The sequence below is a fragment of the Moschus berezovskii genome, chromosome 17 (assembly GCF_049115385.1).
Source record: "Moschus berezovskii isolate FMDL1 chromosome 17, NW_MosBer_1.0, whole genome shotgun sequence".
In the NCBI taxonomy this organism is placed as follows: Eukaryota; Metazoa; Chordata; class Mammalia; order Artiodactyla; family Moschidae; genus Moschus; species Moschus berezovskii.
Window position 1 is genome coordinate 3891504 of NC_142476.1, and position 17121 is coordinate 3908624.

General features: G+C 51.4%; 1 protein-coding gene across 1 annotated transcript; it reads left to right on the forward strand.

Annotated features, from left to right (window-relative positions):
- Positions 1-1676: 1676 nt before the first annotated feature.
- On the forward strand, positions 1677-17004 carry PRELP (proline and arginine rich end leucine rich repeat protein). Its single transcript, XM_055420109.2, has 3 exons — positions 1677-1848; positions 9107-10092; positions 14416-17004. Exons 2-3 carry the CDS (start codon positions 9123-9125, stop codon positions 14589-14591), a joined length of 1146 nt encoding a protein of 381 aa, XP_055276084.1. The 5' UTR covers positions 1677-1848; positions 9107-9122; the 3' UTR covers positions 14592-17004.
- Positions 17005-17121: the final 117 nt, after the last annotated feature.

Consider the following 17121-nt stretch of genomic DNA (forward strand, 5'->3'; position numbering starts at 1 on the left):
CAGGACCGTGGAGAGGTGGGAGCCTGAGCCACCTCCCTGTGGAGAGGATCATACACAATCATGCCTTTTTCTCTTGCTTCAAGCACTTACTGCTTATGATCAAGCAGCAGTTGCTGAGCAGATCAAATAAGCAGTGAGCCCTGGAGACGAGATTTCAGCCTGGGTGGGAAGTGTGAGCAGGTCCTGACTCTGGAAATGCATCTGTGATCTACCACATCGGGGAGCCCCCTCCCTTCTGCCTCCCCCTTCCTGCACTTTCCTACCTGCACATTCTGCCCCCCTGACTATACTTCCTAGGAGTGGGCAGCAGCAGCAACCCCAGTGTCTTGACTTCCCACCATTCTCCCCAGCAGTCACTTCATATTGTCCTTGATACACCAAGAAAAGATAAACACCTCCCCTTGGGTCAAGATACACCAATTGGTGTCCCCAAGATTCAGGAAAGGGAAGCTCTTTCTGGAGGAAAAGTGCAAGAGGCCATGGGATTCTCCAGCCAAGAATACTGGAGTGGGTAGCCAGCCATTCCCTTCTCCAGGGGATCTTCCTGACCCAGGGATCAAACTTGGGTCTCCCACATTGCAGGCGGATTCTTTACCCTCCAAGCCACCAGGGAAGCCCCTTTCTGGAGGAGCTACCTCTTTCTGGAAAAGGCTAAGTGTCTAGCTGTATGAAGCCAGTGAATCACAAAATGCTCTACCTGTCAATGCTTCCAAAGAAGCTGTTCTCCGTGGACCTGATGATAGAAAATGTAAACATAAGCAAGTTTTCTCAGTCATCAACTGAGGTGGCAGGAAGTTTTGATGGGTTGCTACTTAACACTTAACTGCAAGTGTGCTGCAGTTTTTTAATTGAGAAAGATTATTAGAGGTGAAGGTCTTACCTGAATGCGTCTCCTGGGAAGACACGGACAGGGAACATTTGGGTTTCCCCGTTTACTTTGTTTGATGACCATACAGCACCCACACCTCTCCTGAGTGTGATATACACGGAGAAGCTGAAAGAGACGCTGACATTGTCCGCACAGACAGTGACTTGAGGTCTCACATAAAATCTTTATTCCGCCTTACGCTGCAGTGCAGTCCCAGGCCTGACTTTTCCCTCTCCAGTTCTCAGAGCGCTTGGCAGTCAAACCACGGCTATCTCCCAAGGCGGCTCACACAGAGCAGGACTCCATCCCCTCAGCAACCTCCTAGGGAAGGTGACCTAGGGAAGGACTGTCGCTGCTCAGAAAACACATCCCCACACCCCACATTTGGGAATTCAAGAGCAGAGGAATGAGGGACATCAGAAGCAAGGCAATTGTCAGGAGGAGAAATGCAAGACTCTGGTGCTGGACCCAGCCATCCAGTTCTCGCCTGCACAGAGGTTGCTTTCATTCCTTTTCTTCTGTTAATTTGGCCTGTTTTCCAAACATGGGTCAAACAACCTCCCTCCCAGAAGCAGCAGCAGCAGAAGGAAATGTTATTAAAAACGGGTCTGTTAGTGGGCATGGTGTGTGGATGGAGTCTTTGGGATTTTGGCTGCCAAATAAAGACTTTATTGTTGTCATTCCTCCTCTCCCAAGCTCCCTCCCTCTCTTCCCTCCTCCCTTCCTCCCTCCTCCCTCCCTTCCTCCTCCCCTCCCTACTTTCAATCGGCCTGGCCCTCCCCTAACCTAACCTCCCTACCCCAATAGGATCCGGTGGAGGAAGAGTCAGGCAAACACAAGCACGCACACAGCACTGGGAGATCAGAACTTCTGGCTGGCTCTCTGCTGCCACAGCTCCACTGAGGGTGGGGGGAGCAGAGGCAGTCTCGCCTCCGCCTCCGGAGACAAACCAGAGCTGAGAGGAAAGGCAGGTGGTTCAGGTAAGCCTGTCTGGAGGGGGAAGGCTCCGGTCTCCAGCCAGCCCCTTCCCGCCCCGTCCACACCAGGTTACTGCTCCAGGCTCTGTCCTCGCCTTCCCTCCTTCCTCCCACCCCTCCTTCCTGTCTTCTACCAGATTTTTCTCCTTTCAAAGGAGCTCAAATCAGTCTTCCTCATTTCGTCTCCACCCTCTTCCTTCTCTTCATCACTCTGCACCCATGTACTGGCTTGTTGCAAAAGTTAAACTTTCTTGGTACAGATGTGTACTGTAGCACAGTTATGCTGCACGCAGTATTTCTACAGCTCGGGTTCGCATAGAAACCCTACTCTAGAGCCCATTTTGCTGCACCTTTGATGCTTTGTCACACACTGTCCCAGGCACGCACATGTGCCACACAGATGCTGCACTTTCACTTCGCATGCACACACATTAACACACACACAGTGTGAAGGCATCCTGTCCGTCCACCTCCTTTCTGACGGCATTTGACATGCAGAGCTAGGGCACACAGTGACAAGACCCCGGCAGGAACACACACAGGCCCGCGCACACGCTGCATCTGAGCGCAACGAGCAAGTGCGTCTTCCCCCCGCGGCGGCAGAGCCGAGGAAATCATGTGTCCTGAGTGCAGGCAGGGCAGGAACAGCACGAACAACAGCAGGGGCTGGGAAGATTTCTTCGTTCTTTAGAACCTAATTGGGTGGGAGAGAAAAAAGCAGCTTTCCAACCTGCCCAGTGCATTCCCAGTAGCTCTGACTTTCTCTGCCTCACTAGTCCAAACCACTTTTCTTTTGGAAGGAGAGAGAGTAAAGCAACCCTACTCCGAAGCCTTGGAGGTACTAATTCCCAGCACTGGGGGTATTTATTTCTGTTTTCGGCAGGCAGCCAGAAAAGAATTCTCTTTAAAGCCACTTCAACATAATCCCACATTGGCAAGGGCTCCCTATGGGAGAGGAAAAAAGATGTAGCTCCTTCATCAGTCAAGGGAGGGGAAAACTGAAGAGGGAAACTGAATTTTTTAAATAGGGTGGACCCTCTCCATTCCCCCAGCTCACTCCTCTTCGATTATGCAGAGTGCTATCCCAAGGCAAGCAGGGCATGGCCTAGGAGAGGCTCTCCAAGTACGGTTGGTCTTCGAAATCACCTCGGTGCAGGGCAGGGTGAGAGGTGCTCACTAGAAATACAGACAACTGGACCCTTTGCTTTACACCCACGGGACCAAGACCCAGGAATCTGCTGTTGTTTCAGGACGTGAGAGGCAGCTAGGGTTTGAGAGTCTGAACCAGAGGCCTGAGGGAGACGTGTGTGGGACTGAAGAGCCCAGGATTCTGGCAGCGTTAGCTGGGCACACGGGCTGTGTGGCTTCCCGGACAAGGACTGTCTGATGGAGCAGCTTCAGAGTGTCTCAAGTGGACCACCCTTTTTTGCAGAGTAGAAGCAAGCACCTGAAGGAACAGGGAAGACCTTCTGTGAGCTCTCCCCTTCTCTTCTCCTTGTAAGCACTGGCAGCTGTGTAATGAGGGAACATTCCAGAAAGTAATTTCTCCCAAGGTAGCTCCAAAGAGCTTAGGCTTCCTCCTACCTGCTAATCCGCTTGCCTGGGCCCCCAGGGGCACTGTGCAGGGCTCCTCCCCACCCCTCGTAGATCCCCTGCTCCTGCCCAATAACTGCCTGCTCTGGTGGGCCTGAGCAGAGGATGGGCCGAACCACAGGGTCCACAATGCCCCTTCACCTCCCCAGGGGCAGCTCCATCTCTTTGGCCTCTGGGGGAAGCTGGAAGAGACAGGAACCCAAGGTTAGGAGGGGAAGTCCTGAGTCACAGTGGACTCCACAGCCAGCTGAGGACAGCAGCCTGCAGTGTCCCTGGTCAGCACCCCCGCAGCTGCTGCAGAAAGGCTCAGGGATGGGAGCGGGTGTTAGTGAGGGGCAGGGACAGAGCAAACATTCCCCAAATGGCTGGGGGCATCTATGGCTTCTCTAATTATTTGATTCGGAGACCTAAGTGTGGTCTCACAGGCCTGAAAGAGGAGGAGCTTGCTCCGTGTAGGAGAGTTGGTGGAAATTCAAGTAACCATCTGCAAGGATCTGCATTCACTGGAGGGAACGGCTGTCCTCTGGCCAAGCTGAAGAGAAAGAGACCCCATTACTTTGAAATAACGTCAATAATAGCTTACCATTCACCGAGCACTTGCTTTTTGCACATTTACTCACTTAACTTTCAAAATGATCTGATAAAAATGTGTTAGTATGCCCATTTTACAGATGAGGAAACTGAAGCTTAGTAGAGGTAAGAGATTTCCCAAGAGTACCCATCTAAACAGCTGAAGAGTTGCAGGGTTGAGACCCACATCTACAAGCACTCAACACATCAGACAGATTCTTGTAGGCTTTCTTCATGGGGTGGAAAAGCTAGGAGACTGAGGCAGAGAGAAGGATATAGTGAGGAGCCATAATGAGAGGACAAGAGCCATCTCACCCTAAACTGTTCCCCTTGCCTTTAGAATGGAAAATTTGCTCTTCTGGACTAGTGGCCTGAGGCCAAAAAACATTGTGTTTACATGTTGCCTTGCGGTAGACACTGGGGAGACAGATGGTTTCTCCATTAGACTGTTAGATTTATTTTTAGCTCTTTTTGATCTGTAGCACATTTTAAAGTCACTTATCACATTTACTTCTGAAAATAACCCGATGAGGAACAGAGGGACAGGGAAGATTTCTTTATCTGTGTTTCACAGGCAAGGGAAGTGAGGCTGAGAACAGTCACCTCACTATAGGCAGGGGTGGCTGGGCGGGGACCCCGCACCCTCCGTCTGGTTTGCAGCATGATGCTCTTCACCTTTGCCCCAGTCGGCCTTATCCTACTCTGATTTCACTCGCCAGGAAAGGGACAGTAGTCGGTGACTTGCTGAATTCACCATGCCGCCACGTTAGCCCTCTCCTTACCTCAGAACCCCACAGCGCCTACTGGAGGCCTTGGAAGAGCCTCAGGCAGCTGCGGCGGCCCTGCCGCACTCCTCTGTAGCAGCGGGGCAGAGACGACCCGATTTTCCTGGCTTGCAACTCCTCTGTGGGCTTCAGGAAGACACAGAGAATAGAATGGCTTTCAGAAGTCTGAGTTTAGGACAGAAAGAAGGAACCCAAAAAAGAGGGTCATCCCTACATCCATGGGCACAGCTCTGGCAGGGGCAGCCCCATTCCAACGGTAGGGTCACTAGCTGGGTCAAGCCATGGCGGCTCAGGGGTAATGAGCTGGATGTGAAATCTGACAAGAACACCAGGAAGTAGTATGGAGTCATCTTTCTTTAACCCAAGGAGACACACCCAACCTCACTCTCAGCGCAACCCCAACCCCAGGCTCTCTCCATACAAAGCCAATTACCCTATGATTTGGTAAACCCACTGGGCCTCAACCCAACCCTGCCCTGAGGCTAAACGTTGCAAGAGTCCTGGGAGTATGAACCTTAAATGAATGAATTTATGAGCTAAACAGGGATAGGCCTATCTCACTTTAAAAATCAGAGTCTCTTGCGAGGATACGTCCTTTTGCAAACAAATAAATGAATAAATGAAACCCCTGCCATTTGCACAGATTTTATGCTCTATGACATGCCTTCATGTGGATGATCCCATTTGATCCTCACACAGTTGAGGACCCTGGGACTAAGGAGGTGGGTCAGAGTCAGGATTCAAGCCTAAGTCTCTAATACTTGAGATTGAAATTCGAATTTAAAACTCTCTTAGAAAATCTTCTCAAATGGGAGAGTGAATTTTGTGCTGGTCAAAGAAATTGCTTTCCCCTCACAAAGGAGCAGCTTTCTGAGAACAGGTGTTGGTGAATGGGGTTTCAGGTCAGTGGTTATAGGTGGTCCAGATGCATTAATTGATCAAGCAGTGAGCTCGGCCCAGCAGAAAGTGGGGAGGTGTGCTTGCGAAGGCATAAGAAATTTTAAAATCACATACACTTACAATCTCACCTAAGGGAACGTATGACTGGACAGAAGGTTCTGGAAGACAATACGAACGTGTGACTTTGGGCTTTGTGGGAGAGATTATGGCTCCCTTTGGAGTCCAGGGACTTCTCGTCTGTCCCAAATTCTGGTTTGGAGACTTAGACTGTGGGGACAGCCCAGACTCCATTAGGAAGGAGCACTGTCCCGTGAGAAAAGCCTTAGAAATGAGCACTGCTTCCTCAAGGAAGGCGCGTGCGCACACACCCACAGAATGGCGGCCCCAGGGCTAAGAGCAGGGGAATCCAACAGACCTAGTTTCTCCAAGGAACAGACTCAGGAGCTTCTCCGAACACCTTCTCAGCTCTGAAAGGAGCGTGGCCAGCCCCCAGAGGTCTAGAGCATAGACATGTCAGAGGGCCGGTGGCGAGATAAGGGAAGTTCCCAAAGGGTCTGGCACAGGAGGTGGCGACAAGGGCGGCCTGTGTTCATGGGGATGGCAGGGGTGGGAGGCAGGCCCGTCGGGTGGGGCTGTGACTGACCCGCAGCTCTGACATGCCTGAGCCAAGTGCTGCCCGGGCCAGAGTCACCGGGAAGCACCCCGCGCCAGGGCCAGCTGCCGCTCCGCACAGGTGTGACTTGCCCACTCAGGGCCCAGGGTAAATGCTCCTGCTGACCAAGGCAGTGAAGGGGATGGGGCTCTGCCAGGCTAGGAGGCCTTCCCGGGGCTTCTCACTCCACAAGAGACCTCTTGCTTATCGTCAGGCTCCCAGCTGGTCAGGAAGTAAAAAGTGCCAAAGCAAAAAAATTCAAGGTCATAAAAACCGGGGCTTTTAAAAATGTTAGGTTTAAGCACACTTATGTAATGCTTTAACCCCATTTAAAATCTCTGTGCAATACTGTCATGCTATTTTCAAGAAAATTACATAACTTGTAATATTTTCATTGATAGTCCACCAATTACAACTGGTGTGGGGTCTGCAACAAGACTCGAGTTTAGTTTTACAATGAATGTCTTTTCACCTCAGTCTTTTTGGTGTATCCCCAAAATTGCTATGTACCCAACCGGAGATAAAGCCAAGAATCTAACTGCAGCATCCTTTGTGATAGGTGGCCAGGGGAAACGGCCCCCTGGGCCCCCTTGGAGAGGTCTGCCTGGGAAGAGGCCACCTTAGAGGAAGGAAGAGAAGGAGCAGAAGCTGCAGGGCAGCCTCCTCTCCCTTCCCTCCGCTCTGTCTCCCTTCGGCTCCTTCCTGTCCACTCTGTACTCCATGAGGACCCGCGCACGCACACCGAGGAGCGGCGCATGCATTTGCTCACGTGTGTGGCACAAGGAGAGGAGGGTCTGTGCGAGCGTGTGTGGGCTGGGTGTCCAGGGCAGATGTGTCAGAGGTGTAGGCAGATGCCCTCGCCCCTCCAGGGTAAGCCTTGCCCTTGTCCATGTTTCTTGTCACACTCAGCTCCTCCCAAGTAACAGACTCAGGCTAAACATCTGGTGAGGGGCTTCTACTGAGCTCGCTTTGAACAAAGCTAGCAGGAAGCCAGTACTGGGTCACACAAGGGAAGAAACTAGCTGATGTGGGCTCCAAAGAAAGTGGGGGAAGCCTGGAGCAGAGGCAGTGATCACAGGTTCCAGATGCAGCTGACGATACACTCCAGCCCCCTCTCTCTCAGGAACTCCAAGAAACCTGCATCTGCACAGCATCCCAGGCCCTAGGAAGGGGAGGGGCAGACCACCGCAAATTGTGAAGAAGCAGCAAAGAGGGCCATTGGAAGCAAAGTGGAAGCAGAGATCCCGGAGGAGACCAGAGGGGCTGTCGCAGGGACCTTGGGAGGGGAAAGGACAGGTAACCCGACAAGCTAGGGCAGGATGTCTGAGAGAGATGCCAGTTTTTGTCTGCAGCCTTGGGTCTACCACAGTTTCCTCAGCTTAATTTGACTCAAACCACATCGCCCTACCTGAAGCATCATCAGAACCAATGGGAAGGGCAACCCCAGAGCATCCTTCAGCAAGCTATTCCACTATGTCTCTGAGGCGGGCGGGAAGTTCTTCTTTACAGCCCACCCCAATATCATCAACTCCAATGCATATGGGAAGCAGCAATACCAGATCAGAAGAAATAAAAGTGGTTTCCCTGCAGTTTTTTTAAAGATTGAAACACAGTTGATGTACAATATTATCTAAGTTACAGGTATACAATACAGTGGTTTACAATATTTAAAGGTTACACTCCATTTATAGTTATTATAAAATATTGGCTATATTTCCCATGCTGTACAATATACCCTACATTATTTTATACGTCATAGTCTATACCTCTTAATCCCCTATCCCTTATATTGCCCCTCTCCACTAGTAACCACTGGTTCTCTACACCTATGAATCTGCTTCTTTCTTTTTTTTGTCATATTCACTAGTTTGTTGTGTCCCACAGCTTTCAGTTGCTTCCTTGTTTATTTCCCCAGGAGCCTCCACATCTGGGGAGAAATTCTTGGTGTTCATCCTGCTGGCAAAGACCAGCATTCTCTGAGCTGAGCCCTGGGGAGGAGGGGCAAGCGGGGGCAGATGCAAGGAGAGCGCAGCACTTCCTTCCCGGGAGCTCACTGAGCCCACAGAGACGTGGGGCCTTGTCCTGGGCTTCCTGGCCTTGAGAAGCTACTACTCCCCTTCAGTACTCAGTTTTTACAAATAGTTGAGTCCAGACTTTGTGAATCTCAAAACACTTTTAGCAATGCTACCTTTTTTTCAAACGAATGCTTCAGCTAACCCTTAATATGTGTAGCAGATTTTTAAACCAGAGAGCTCCTCAGGTTGGACAGAGGTGAGTTGGGGGGTCTCCCAGGGCCATCCCCTTGGTCTCCCTCCCTCAGGAGGACTCCATAGAAATGGGGCACAGTTTGAAAACCACTGAGATATGGGACCAGTAAGGACCCTTCCAGATGTAATACCCCAGGACTCTACGGCTCACATATCCTAACATCCCTTCTATAAGGGGAGAGATGATTTTCTCATGCTGCAAACCAGGAGACTGAGGACTAGAGTGGTTAAGGGTATTCTCCAGGAAACCCTGGGACTCTGCTAAGACGGCTGACACTTTAGCACATCAGCGCCTGGGCCCCTGGGAAAGGGAGCCAGACACTCAAACCATTGCTGCTTTCTCACCTGCTGGATACAGGCAAGCAAGGAGATGCTTCCACAGGTCCCTGCCACAGCTCCCCCAGAGCCCATCCCAGCCAACTCCAGCTGCAAATACACATGCTCTTTTTACTGAGGCCCAGCAGGCTGATGACCTTCCGCGTTCCTCCCCACAGGTGCGTCGCCTGGATCATGAGGTCATCCCTCTGCTGGCTCCTCACACTTCTCCTCATCTTGGCCTCAGAGGCCCAAGGCCAGCCAACAAGACGCCCGAGACCCAGACCGAGGACGCGGCCCAGACCCAGACTCAGGCCCACACCCAGCTTTCCGCAGCCCGATGAGCCAACGGAGCCTACAGACCTGCCTCCCCCGCTCCCCCCAGGCCCCCCATCGGTCTTTCCTGACTGTCCCCGGGAGTGCTACTGCCCCCCTGACTTCCCGTCTGCCCTCTACTGTGACAGCCGCAACCTCCGAAAGGTCCCTGTCATCCCATCCCGCATCCATTACCTCTATCTCCAGAACAACTTCATCACTGAGCTCCCGGTGGAGTCCTTCAGGAACGCCACCGGCCTGAGGTGGATCAACCTGGACAACAACCGGATTCGAAAGGTGGACCAGAGAGTGCTGGAGAAGCTCCCCAGCCTGGTGTTCCTCTACATGGAGAAGAACCAGCTCGAGGAGGTGCCTGCGGCCCTGCCCCGGAACTTGGAGCAGCTGAGGCTGAGCCAGAACCAGATCTCCAGGATCCCGCCCGGGGTCTTCAGCAAGCTGGAGAACCTGCTGCTGCTGGACCTGCAGCACAACAAGCTGAGCGACGGCGTCTTCAAGCCCGACACCTTTCAGGGCCTCAAGAACCTCATGCAGCTCAACCTGGCCCACAACACCTTGAGGAAGATGCCCCCCAAGGTGCCCTCCGCCATCCACCAGCTCTACCTGGACAGCAACAGAATCGAGGCCATCCCCAGCGGGTACTTCAAGGGCTTCCCCAACCTGGCCTTCATCCGCCTCAACTACAACCAGCTCTCGGACCGGGGCCTCCCCAGGAACTCGTTCAACATTTCCAACCTGCTGGTGCTGCACCTGTCGCACAACAGGCTCAGCAGCGTGCCCGCAGTCAGCAGCAGGCTGGAGCACCTGTACCTCAACCACAACAGCATCGAGAGTGAGTGCGGGGCGGGGCGGGGCGAGAGAGGGGCGGGGCGGGGCGCGGGTGTGCGGGGCGGGGGCGGGGCGGGGCGCGGTCGGGCGGGGCGGGGCGGGGCTCCCCCTGCCACTCGCCCGCGGGCCTCGGGCCTGAGCGCGCAGAGGCACTCAGCCTGGCACGCTCTCCAGACCTCGGTCTTTCCACTTGCAGCCCACATGACCTTCAAAGAACAGCTGACCTCTCTGGGAAGTCTCCTCATTTGTAAAATGGCACAAAATGTATATGAAGATTTACTAGTTTAGTACGGATAAAGTGCCCAGAATACCGTGCTTGGAGGGTAACAGCTTTTCTGCCTCCAGCCCTTCTCACCAGCCCCTGCTCCTTTGCCCTCCTGACCTGTAGGTAAGGGAGATGTGAAATACAGTCCTAGACATTCTCCTAAAGAATGGTGACATTTAAATGCTGACTCTGGAATGTCCTGGAGAAGGCAATGGCACCCCACTCCAGTACTCTTGCCTGGAAAATCCCATGGACGGAGGAGCCTGGTAGGCTGCAGTCCATGGGATCGCAAAGAATTGACACGACTGACCGACTTCACTTTCACGTTTCACTTTCACGTGAAAGTGAAACCGACTTTCACTTTCATTGGAGAAGGAAATGGAAACCCACTCCAGTGTTCTTGCCTGGAGAATCCCAGGGATGGGGGAGCCTGGTGGGCTGCCATCTATGGGGTCGCACAGAGTCAGACACGACTGAAGCAACTTAGCAGCAGCAGCTGGAATGTCCTGGATCTGTCCACTGCAGCTGTGAGAAAATGGGCTTCTTCCCAACCCTGAGCCTAGGGTTTAAAGAGCCTGTAAAAACATACACAGAGAGGCAGTTCTGTGTATAATATGAGTGGCTGGTGGTTTAGTCGCTAAGTCGTGTCCAACTCTTTGTGGCCCTGTGGACTATAGCCTGTCAGGCTCCTCTGTCCGTGGGATTTTCCAGCAAGAATGGTGGAGTGAGTTGCCATTTCCTTCTCCAGCGTATCTTCCCCACCCAGGGATCGAACCTGGGTCTCCTGCATCGCAGGCAAATTCTCTTACTATCGGGGACCAGCCTCGATATGGCCCAGGGTATCCTCGGGATGAACGGCGTCGGCGTCAGAGAGAGAGAGAGACAGGGGCTGATGATTCCTTGGTTTACACTGGAAACCAATAAAACCCCAGCACAGGGTTTGCTCTGTTTACGTAGGCTGCAGGCGCCCTCTTGAATCACTGGAGGCGCCCCACCAGGGCACCCCCTCGAGTGGGTCTTAGAAGCCCAGGCAGATAAGTAAACTCAGAGGGCCCAGCGCTCCAAGGATCTCAACCAGAAAAAGGAGAATAGAGAAAAGGATGGAAAAAGAGAAAGAACGACACGGGGAGACCAAGCTTCAGTGAGCAAGGCCCAAAACTTTATTTTCCAGTGCTGCTTTTATACCCTAACTTATGCGCATAAGAAACAGAGAAAGGGAGGTATAGATTCACGCCAAAATCACGTGGGGTCAGCAGTCTTGACCCTTATCAGGATCAAGGCTTATTTTTGTGTGTCTCGTGATAAAAGTTTTAGGTGGTTTACATCATCTTCTGGCCAGGGGGCTTGCTAACAGTTTATGGCCCTCTCTCCTAACAATAGGTTAGTTAGCAAGTAAAAGGCTTATATTCTTTTAAGGTGACTTTCCTAGAGTCAGGTGCTAGACACATAACAAAGTTACATTCCTATAAGGCACCGGTGTAGTGAGCTGCAAGAAAGGAATTTATTAACTTAAGATCTGATGTGGTTAAATCAAAGGCTACTACTTATATTCTCTATATGTGATTAATATATTTCCAAGGATATAATAGATAGAGGAAACTGCAGCAAGCATTGATTCAACAATGAAATCTTTTTTAGTACTACTCTAATGATTTTAACTTCTTCAACAGATTCCTGTATTTTAGAATATTAGGCTTTCTGTCCTTGCATGGCTGGGAGGCTATAAACAGTCACACTCATAGTTGTAAGAGCCCGGACAAACTTGTCATGCAAGTTAGAAAGCTATCAGAGGGGCTTGGATTGGAACACTCCTATTAAGCCAAGGAGAACTTTTAAACTACAGCTCTGAATTAATGTTTTCAGAGAAAGGTGGTTGGGGGGAAGCCCCCGTAAGTATTAGAGGACTTGGTAAGAGGCATAAGATAGTAGAGCAGTCAGACTCCGGTTTTCTTTGGGGTAGATGCTCAGGTAAGTCCAGGGGGCTCCTCGAGTCCTGATTAGCCTTTGCCCGTCAGGCCTCTTCCCCAGTTGACCTTTGCCACGGGTAGGATTTCCCTCGCTGGCTCCCGGCATCTTACCAATTGATCCACCAGGGAAGCCCCACACCAACAGCATATGACTAGAAAAGACGTGGCAGTCAGAAGAACATGTCTGTATGTGGATGCTTTCTGAATCTATCTGGAAGGCTGAAAGATTTGGTCATAAAAGTCAGTACACTCAACGCAGAGTTTGCATAAGCTACATTTACAGGGTCCCGGGCTTTGGATAAAAATTGTAGGTCAGAAAAAAGACTGGAAGTGACAGTTTTGCCCAAGCGAAAACATCAAATCTGAGTAAAGCATCCGTAGAACAATTTAAAAAACAAAAGCAAGAATATTCTCTGGCCCCTGGACAAAATCAGGCTTCATCCACAAGACGAATGCAGCTGTGGGAATGGAAACCAAAGAGAAAGAGAAGTACTCCTAAAATGATATTAGGAATCCTTAGCTTTCAAGTCAAAGGATAAGAGGGAGATTTTTTAATTTCTATAATCTCAAAACAAGTGGATGATAGAATAGGCTTATTCACTCATCTGAGATAATTACACAAAGGTAGGGGAAGTCTTCTTAAATCTTGCAAGACAGAAATTCAGGAAAAGGTAAAACTGTCTAATTTTACCCTGCAGGTAGCAAACTGATGGGACACATTACTCCCACGAGGCTGTATAGGCCGAAAGTCTAGACAGAAAGCACACCTTGATTAATAAATGGTTGACAAGTTTCTACCAGACTGTGGATAAAAACAGGCTGTGGCAAGAGGGGGGTGGTGATCCAGCCTTCTGAGGTTGAAAACAGATTTCACCCACTCTCACCATTTCACAGATTTCAGAACAGCACATCAGGGGGGTAAAGTCCAAAGCCACAAAGGTCATAGGAAGAAAATTCATCTATGTCAGGGCTCTTTCTGCTGCTCCAACACTGAAGAGAGGAGACAGCGGAGAGAGGGAAGAGGTGGAAGAGGAGGAAGGAGATGAAGAGCAGCCAACCACCACCCACAGCAGATAACAGAGCAAGGCTTGGGGAGGATGCACAGCTTCATTGAGAAGAGGGCATACCTCATGTCCTCTAACCAAACGTGAAGGGGAACACGGAAACTCATCTCCACTTGAAAACCTGCCTCCATTTGCCCGTCTCTTCCCTTTCTCGCTCACTTTCCCCAGAGCCAGTCATCACTCCAGAATCGACGGCTCCGTCACATCCCGGGGCCCCGCACCCCTCCCTGGTGCCCTTTCTCTTCCTGGCATCCCTAGTTCAGTGAACGCAGCCATCTGCTGCCCACCTTCAAGCCTCACATCCCGTTTACAGGAGAACCTCCAGGGAAATCCACCCACTGCTGGCTTCAGACCTTGCTTCCCTCCACTGTTTCTCCACCTGCAGCCAGATTCATCTTTCTATAGTATAAACCTGATCATAGGGCCCTTCCAGATTTAGTGCCCCCAGGACACCAGTTCATATATCCCACCGTCCCTCTCATAACAGCAGTCCTGCTTAGTGACATTCCTCAGACTAGAAACCAGAGACCCCATCCTTAGTGAAATATCTGAAAGTCTTCTGTAATTGGTGGCCACAGCTGGAGCCTCTCCCATTTACTCTGTTTAGTACATCACGCTGTACTGTTTACTGGTTCCAAACTCTGCCATGAGCTTTTTGCCCTCCACAACATCATTCAAATAGGTCACAGCATTAGAACACCATCCCCAGGTCTCTACGTGTTAATCCTATCTTTGAAGGGTCAGCTCAAAGTTCCCTTCCTCCATGACTCTTTAGAGTGAGTTTTCAATAACAATTGTTGATCAGTTCCAACTTAGTTCATTTTACAAACAGGTAAACCAGGCCTGGAGGTTAGGGTCAATCACTCATGGTCACGTGTTCCCGAGAACAGATGAGCCAGTTCCAGAGAAGAAATCTCTAAGGTCTTCATCCTTCTCCACCTTCTTCTCCCTCCACGTTTTGGCCTCTAGCCCTATCTGGCCTGACCTCCTGCCCACCTCATCTGTTGACTTCTCCCTTTGTTTCTCCGCAGAAATCAATGGGACCCAAATTTGCCCCAACAATCTAGTCGCCTTCCATGACTTCTCCTCGGATCTGGAGCACGTGCCGCACCTCCGCTACCTGCGGCTGGATGGGAATTACCTGAAGCCGCCCATCCCTCTGGACCTCATGATGTGCTTCCGCCTGCTGCAGTCCGTGGTCATCTAGGCCCTCCTGCGCCCCTGGAGCTCCTCCGGCCACACTGAATGTGGAGGCCCAGGTGCCCATGCCCACAGTTTGTTTGCTCTGTCTCTTTTTCTTGCTCCTAGCTTATCCCCCCTTCCCGAGTCAGAGACAAGTCACATACTCTGCTGCCCCTGCAGCTTCTAGAACAAGATTTCCAAAGGCTTGATTTGGTCCACCCAGTTCAAAGACACCCACTGTGCACCCAAACTTCTGGTCCCAGAAGCATAGGTGTATGTCTAAAGATGCCCCACTCTCTTCCTCCCTCATCACTCCTGGCTTAGCCTGGGCGGTGGACTGAAATCTGGTTCTCGTCCTGGCCAAAGCAAGCAAAGCATGGTCAGGGGCAGCCTAGACATGAAGTTTGGAAAGTCCTGCTGAAAACTCCTCTATTGTGGGCAGCTCTGACCCAAACAGACTGAGGAACTCAGGTCTCCTGGATCAAGGATCACATCTTCCAAAACTGCTGCTGCCCTGCCCTGTTCACGGGCAGCAGACGGGCACCCACCCTCTGCCAGCCTGGGTTCTGGAAAGGAAGTGCAAGGGAATGGCTGAAGAAGGGCACAGGCTCAGAGATGGGCACAGGGACCCACTGCTCCTTCCTAGGGTGAGATGGGCCCCTTCTTGGCACACAGCCTCCTGGTTGAGCCTCTGTGCCAACAGTAAGAGCAGGGAGGAACATTCCAGAGTAGAGTGGCTAAAAAACCCAGGAACCAGCCAGTGGGAGAGGGCTGGGAGTCAGAACCCAGGATGGCCTGTGTGGGTGCAGATGGCCCCTTGACCGCTGGACAAGAGGCTCGATGCCTGAGGAGCAGCAACCACGGGGAGGGTACAGAGTCACCAACCCTGCCTGCCATGCGCTCTCTGTCAGGGAGGACGGCCCCTTCCCTCCATTGCTGGGGAGTGGCTTCTGAGAAACTGCTGAAGAAGGGGCAGAGAGCCAGAAAGCTCCCAGAGCCCTCTTCTGCTTGTGCAGTGGCCTCCCCTCTCAGCCAGGCGCAGCAGTGACCTCTGGTGGCTGATACTGCCCACAGCTGGCCCCTGTGTCTTCATCCTCTTTCTGGGCTGATTTGCTAAGGTCAGGAGTTGGCCTCAAGTCCCCACTTGAAAAGCTGTGGGCGACACGCGTGGCCTCTGTCCTTTGGGGTCTATAGGGCACTCAGGCATAGAGGCACCAAGATACGGGACCTGTTCCTACATGAGTGAACCCAAGAGGGAAACTTCAGGAACCCAGAAGAGGATATGGCTTGTTCCCCTCTGCCCTCTCACCTGCGGGTCCCTTCTGCTCTCTGCTTCCAAGTGGGAGACTAAGGAGGTGGCTACGGTACCCCACCAAGGACCCTCCGGAGCTCATGTTCCCTATGCAGCTCCACTCTCTAGACCATGTTCTAAGGCAGCACGAGTCCTAAATATATCCCCCTTCCTTCATGATAATTTATTCCCCGTATGGACTGTCCTTCCCCCAAAGTTTTCACACACACCGCCCCCCAATCTGGCCCAGGGGAGCAGTGTGTGAAAGGTCTCTAAGGGAAGCCCGAGTTCCCCAGAGCCGACCGAGCTTCATCTCCCCCTTCCTCCCTCTAGTGGGTGGAGATGGCCCCCCCTACAGCCCCCAAGTGTACGTTGGTGGGACTGGAGGTTGTGTGTCCTAGAAATGAGTAGGACGCAGCGCCCACTCTCAAGTTAGGTTGAGAAAAGTTCCAGAGATGTTTAAGAAATTGGGTTAAGCTAGCTCCCTAACTTCAAGAAATTTCCATTTTATTCTAATTTTTCTCTTTTGCTAATTTACAGAAAATAGGCCCGTTTCATCAAGCTCCTCCCCATGTTCCCATTCAACTGCTTCATTCTTTGCAGCTGCAGCTGGTTTTTCCAAAGCTCGTGCTTAAAGTCAAGATAAACTGCAGCCAAGGTGCTATGGCTTGGATAAGCCGCCCTTGTGTATATTACTCCCACCTTGCACCCTCAGCCCCTCTGGTAATGAGCACAGTGCCTAGGACTCCTCAGGGAGGAGGGGTCATTCCCCTGCTCCTGCAAACCTGAACTGTTTTGTTTCAGCAGCAACAAAATCACCGTCATCCCATTGCCCTGTCTAGAATATGCTGGCTTCCTCCATAGCTCCCTGCAGCTGTAAACCAGAGGAAATTGAATTGGCCGTATAGCTGCCCCCCTCACACAGGCACACAATGCGCTGGCTTCCCTGGGTTTAAGGAGGCCGCCTCCTCCATATACTTCGTTCTCTCCATGCTGTTGGCATAGGCACATACAGATGTGTAAGCAGGTGTGTATGTGTGCTCTCTACCTACATCTATTCTTTCTTGAAGATCATGACAACTTTGTGAAACAACTTTCACATTCCATCACGCTTCACAGCAGAGAAAATAAAGTGATATGAAAAATATCCTGCTTGAATTTGACAGTGTAAACAGGTGAGAATAGTACCTTAAATTCATCTTGCCACCCTCTCCCCCTGCCTCCAACTTTACTACCTCTGAGAAGATTGGTAGAGATTGGATCC

What these genes read in the sequence shown, in the direction of transcription:
- PRELP (XM_055420109.2), top strand. Translation starts at nt 9,123, where the DNA reads ATGAGGTCATCCCTCTGCTGGCTCCTCACACTTCTCCTCATCTTGGCC. An exon ending in CAACCACAACAGCATCGAGA is followed by an intron (nt 10,093 to 14,415) that starts GTGAGTGCGGGG and finishes GTTTCTCCGCAG; the next exon opens with AAATCAATGGGACCCAAATT.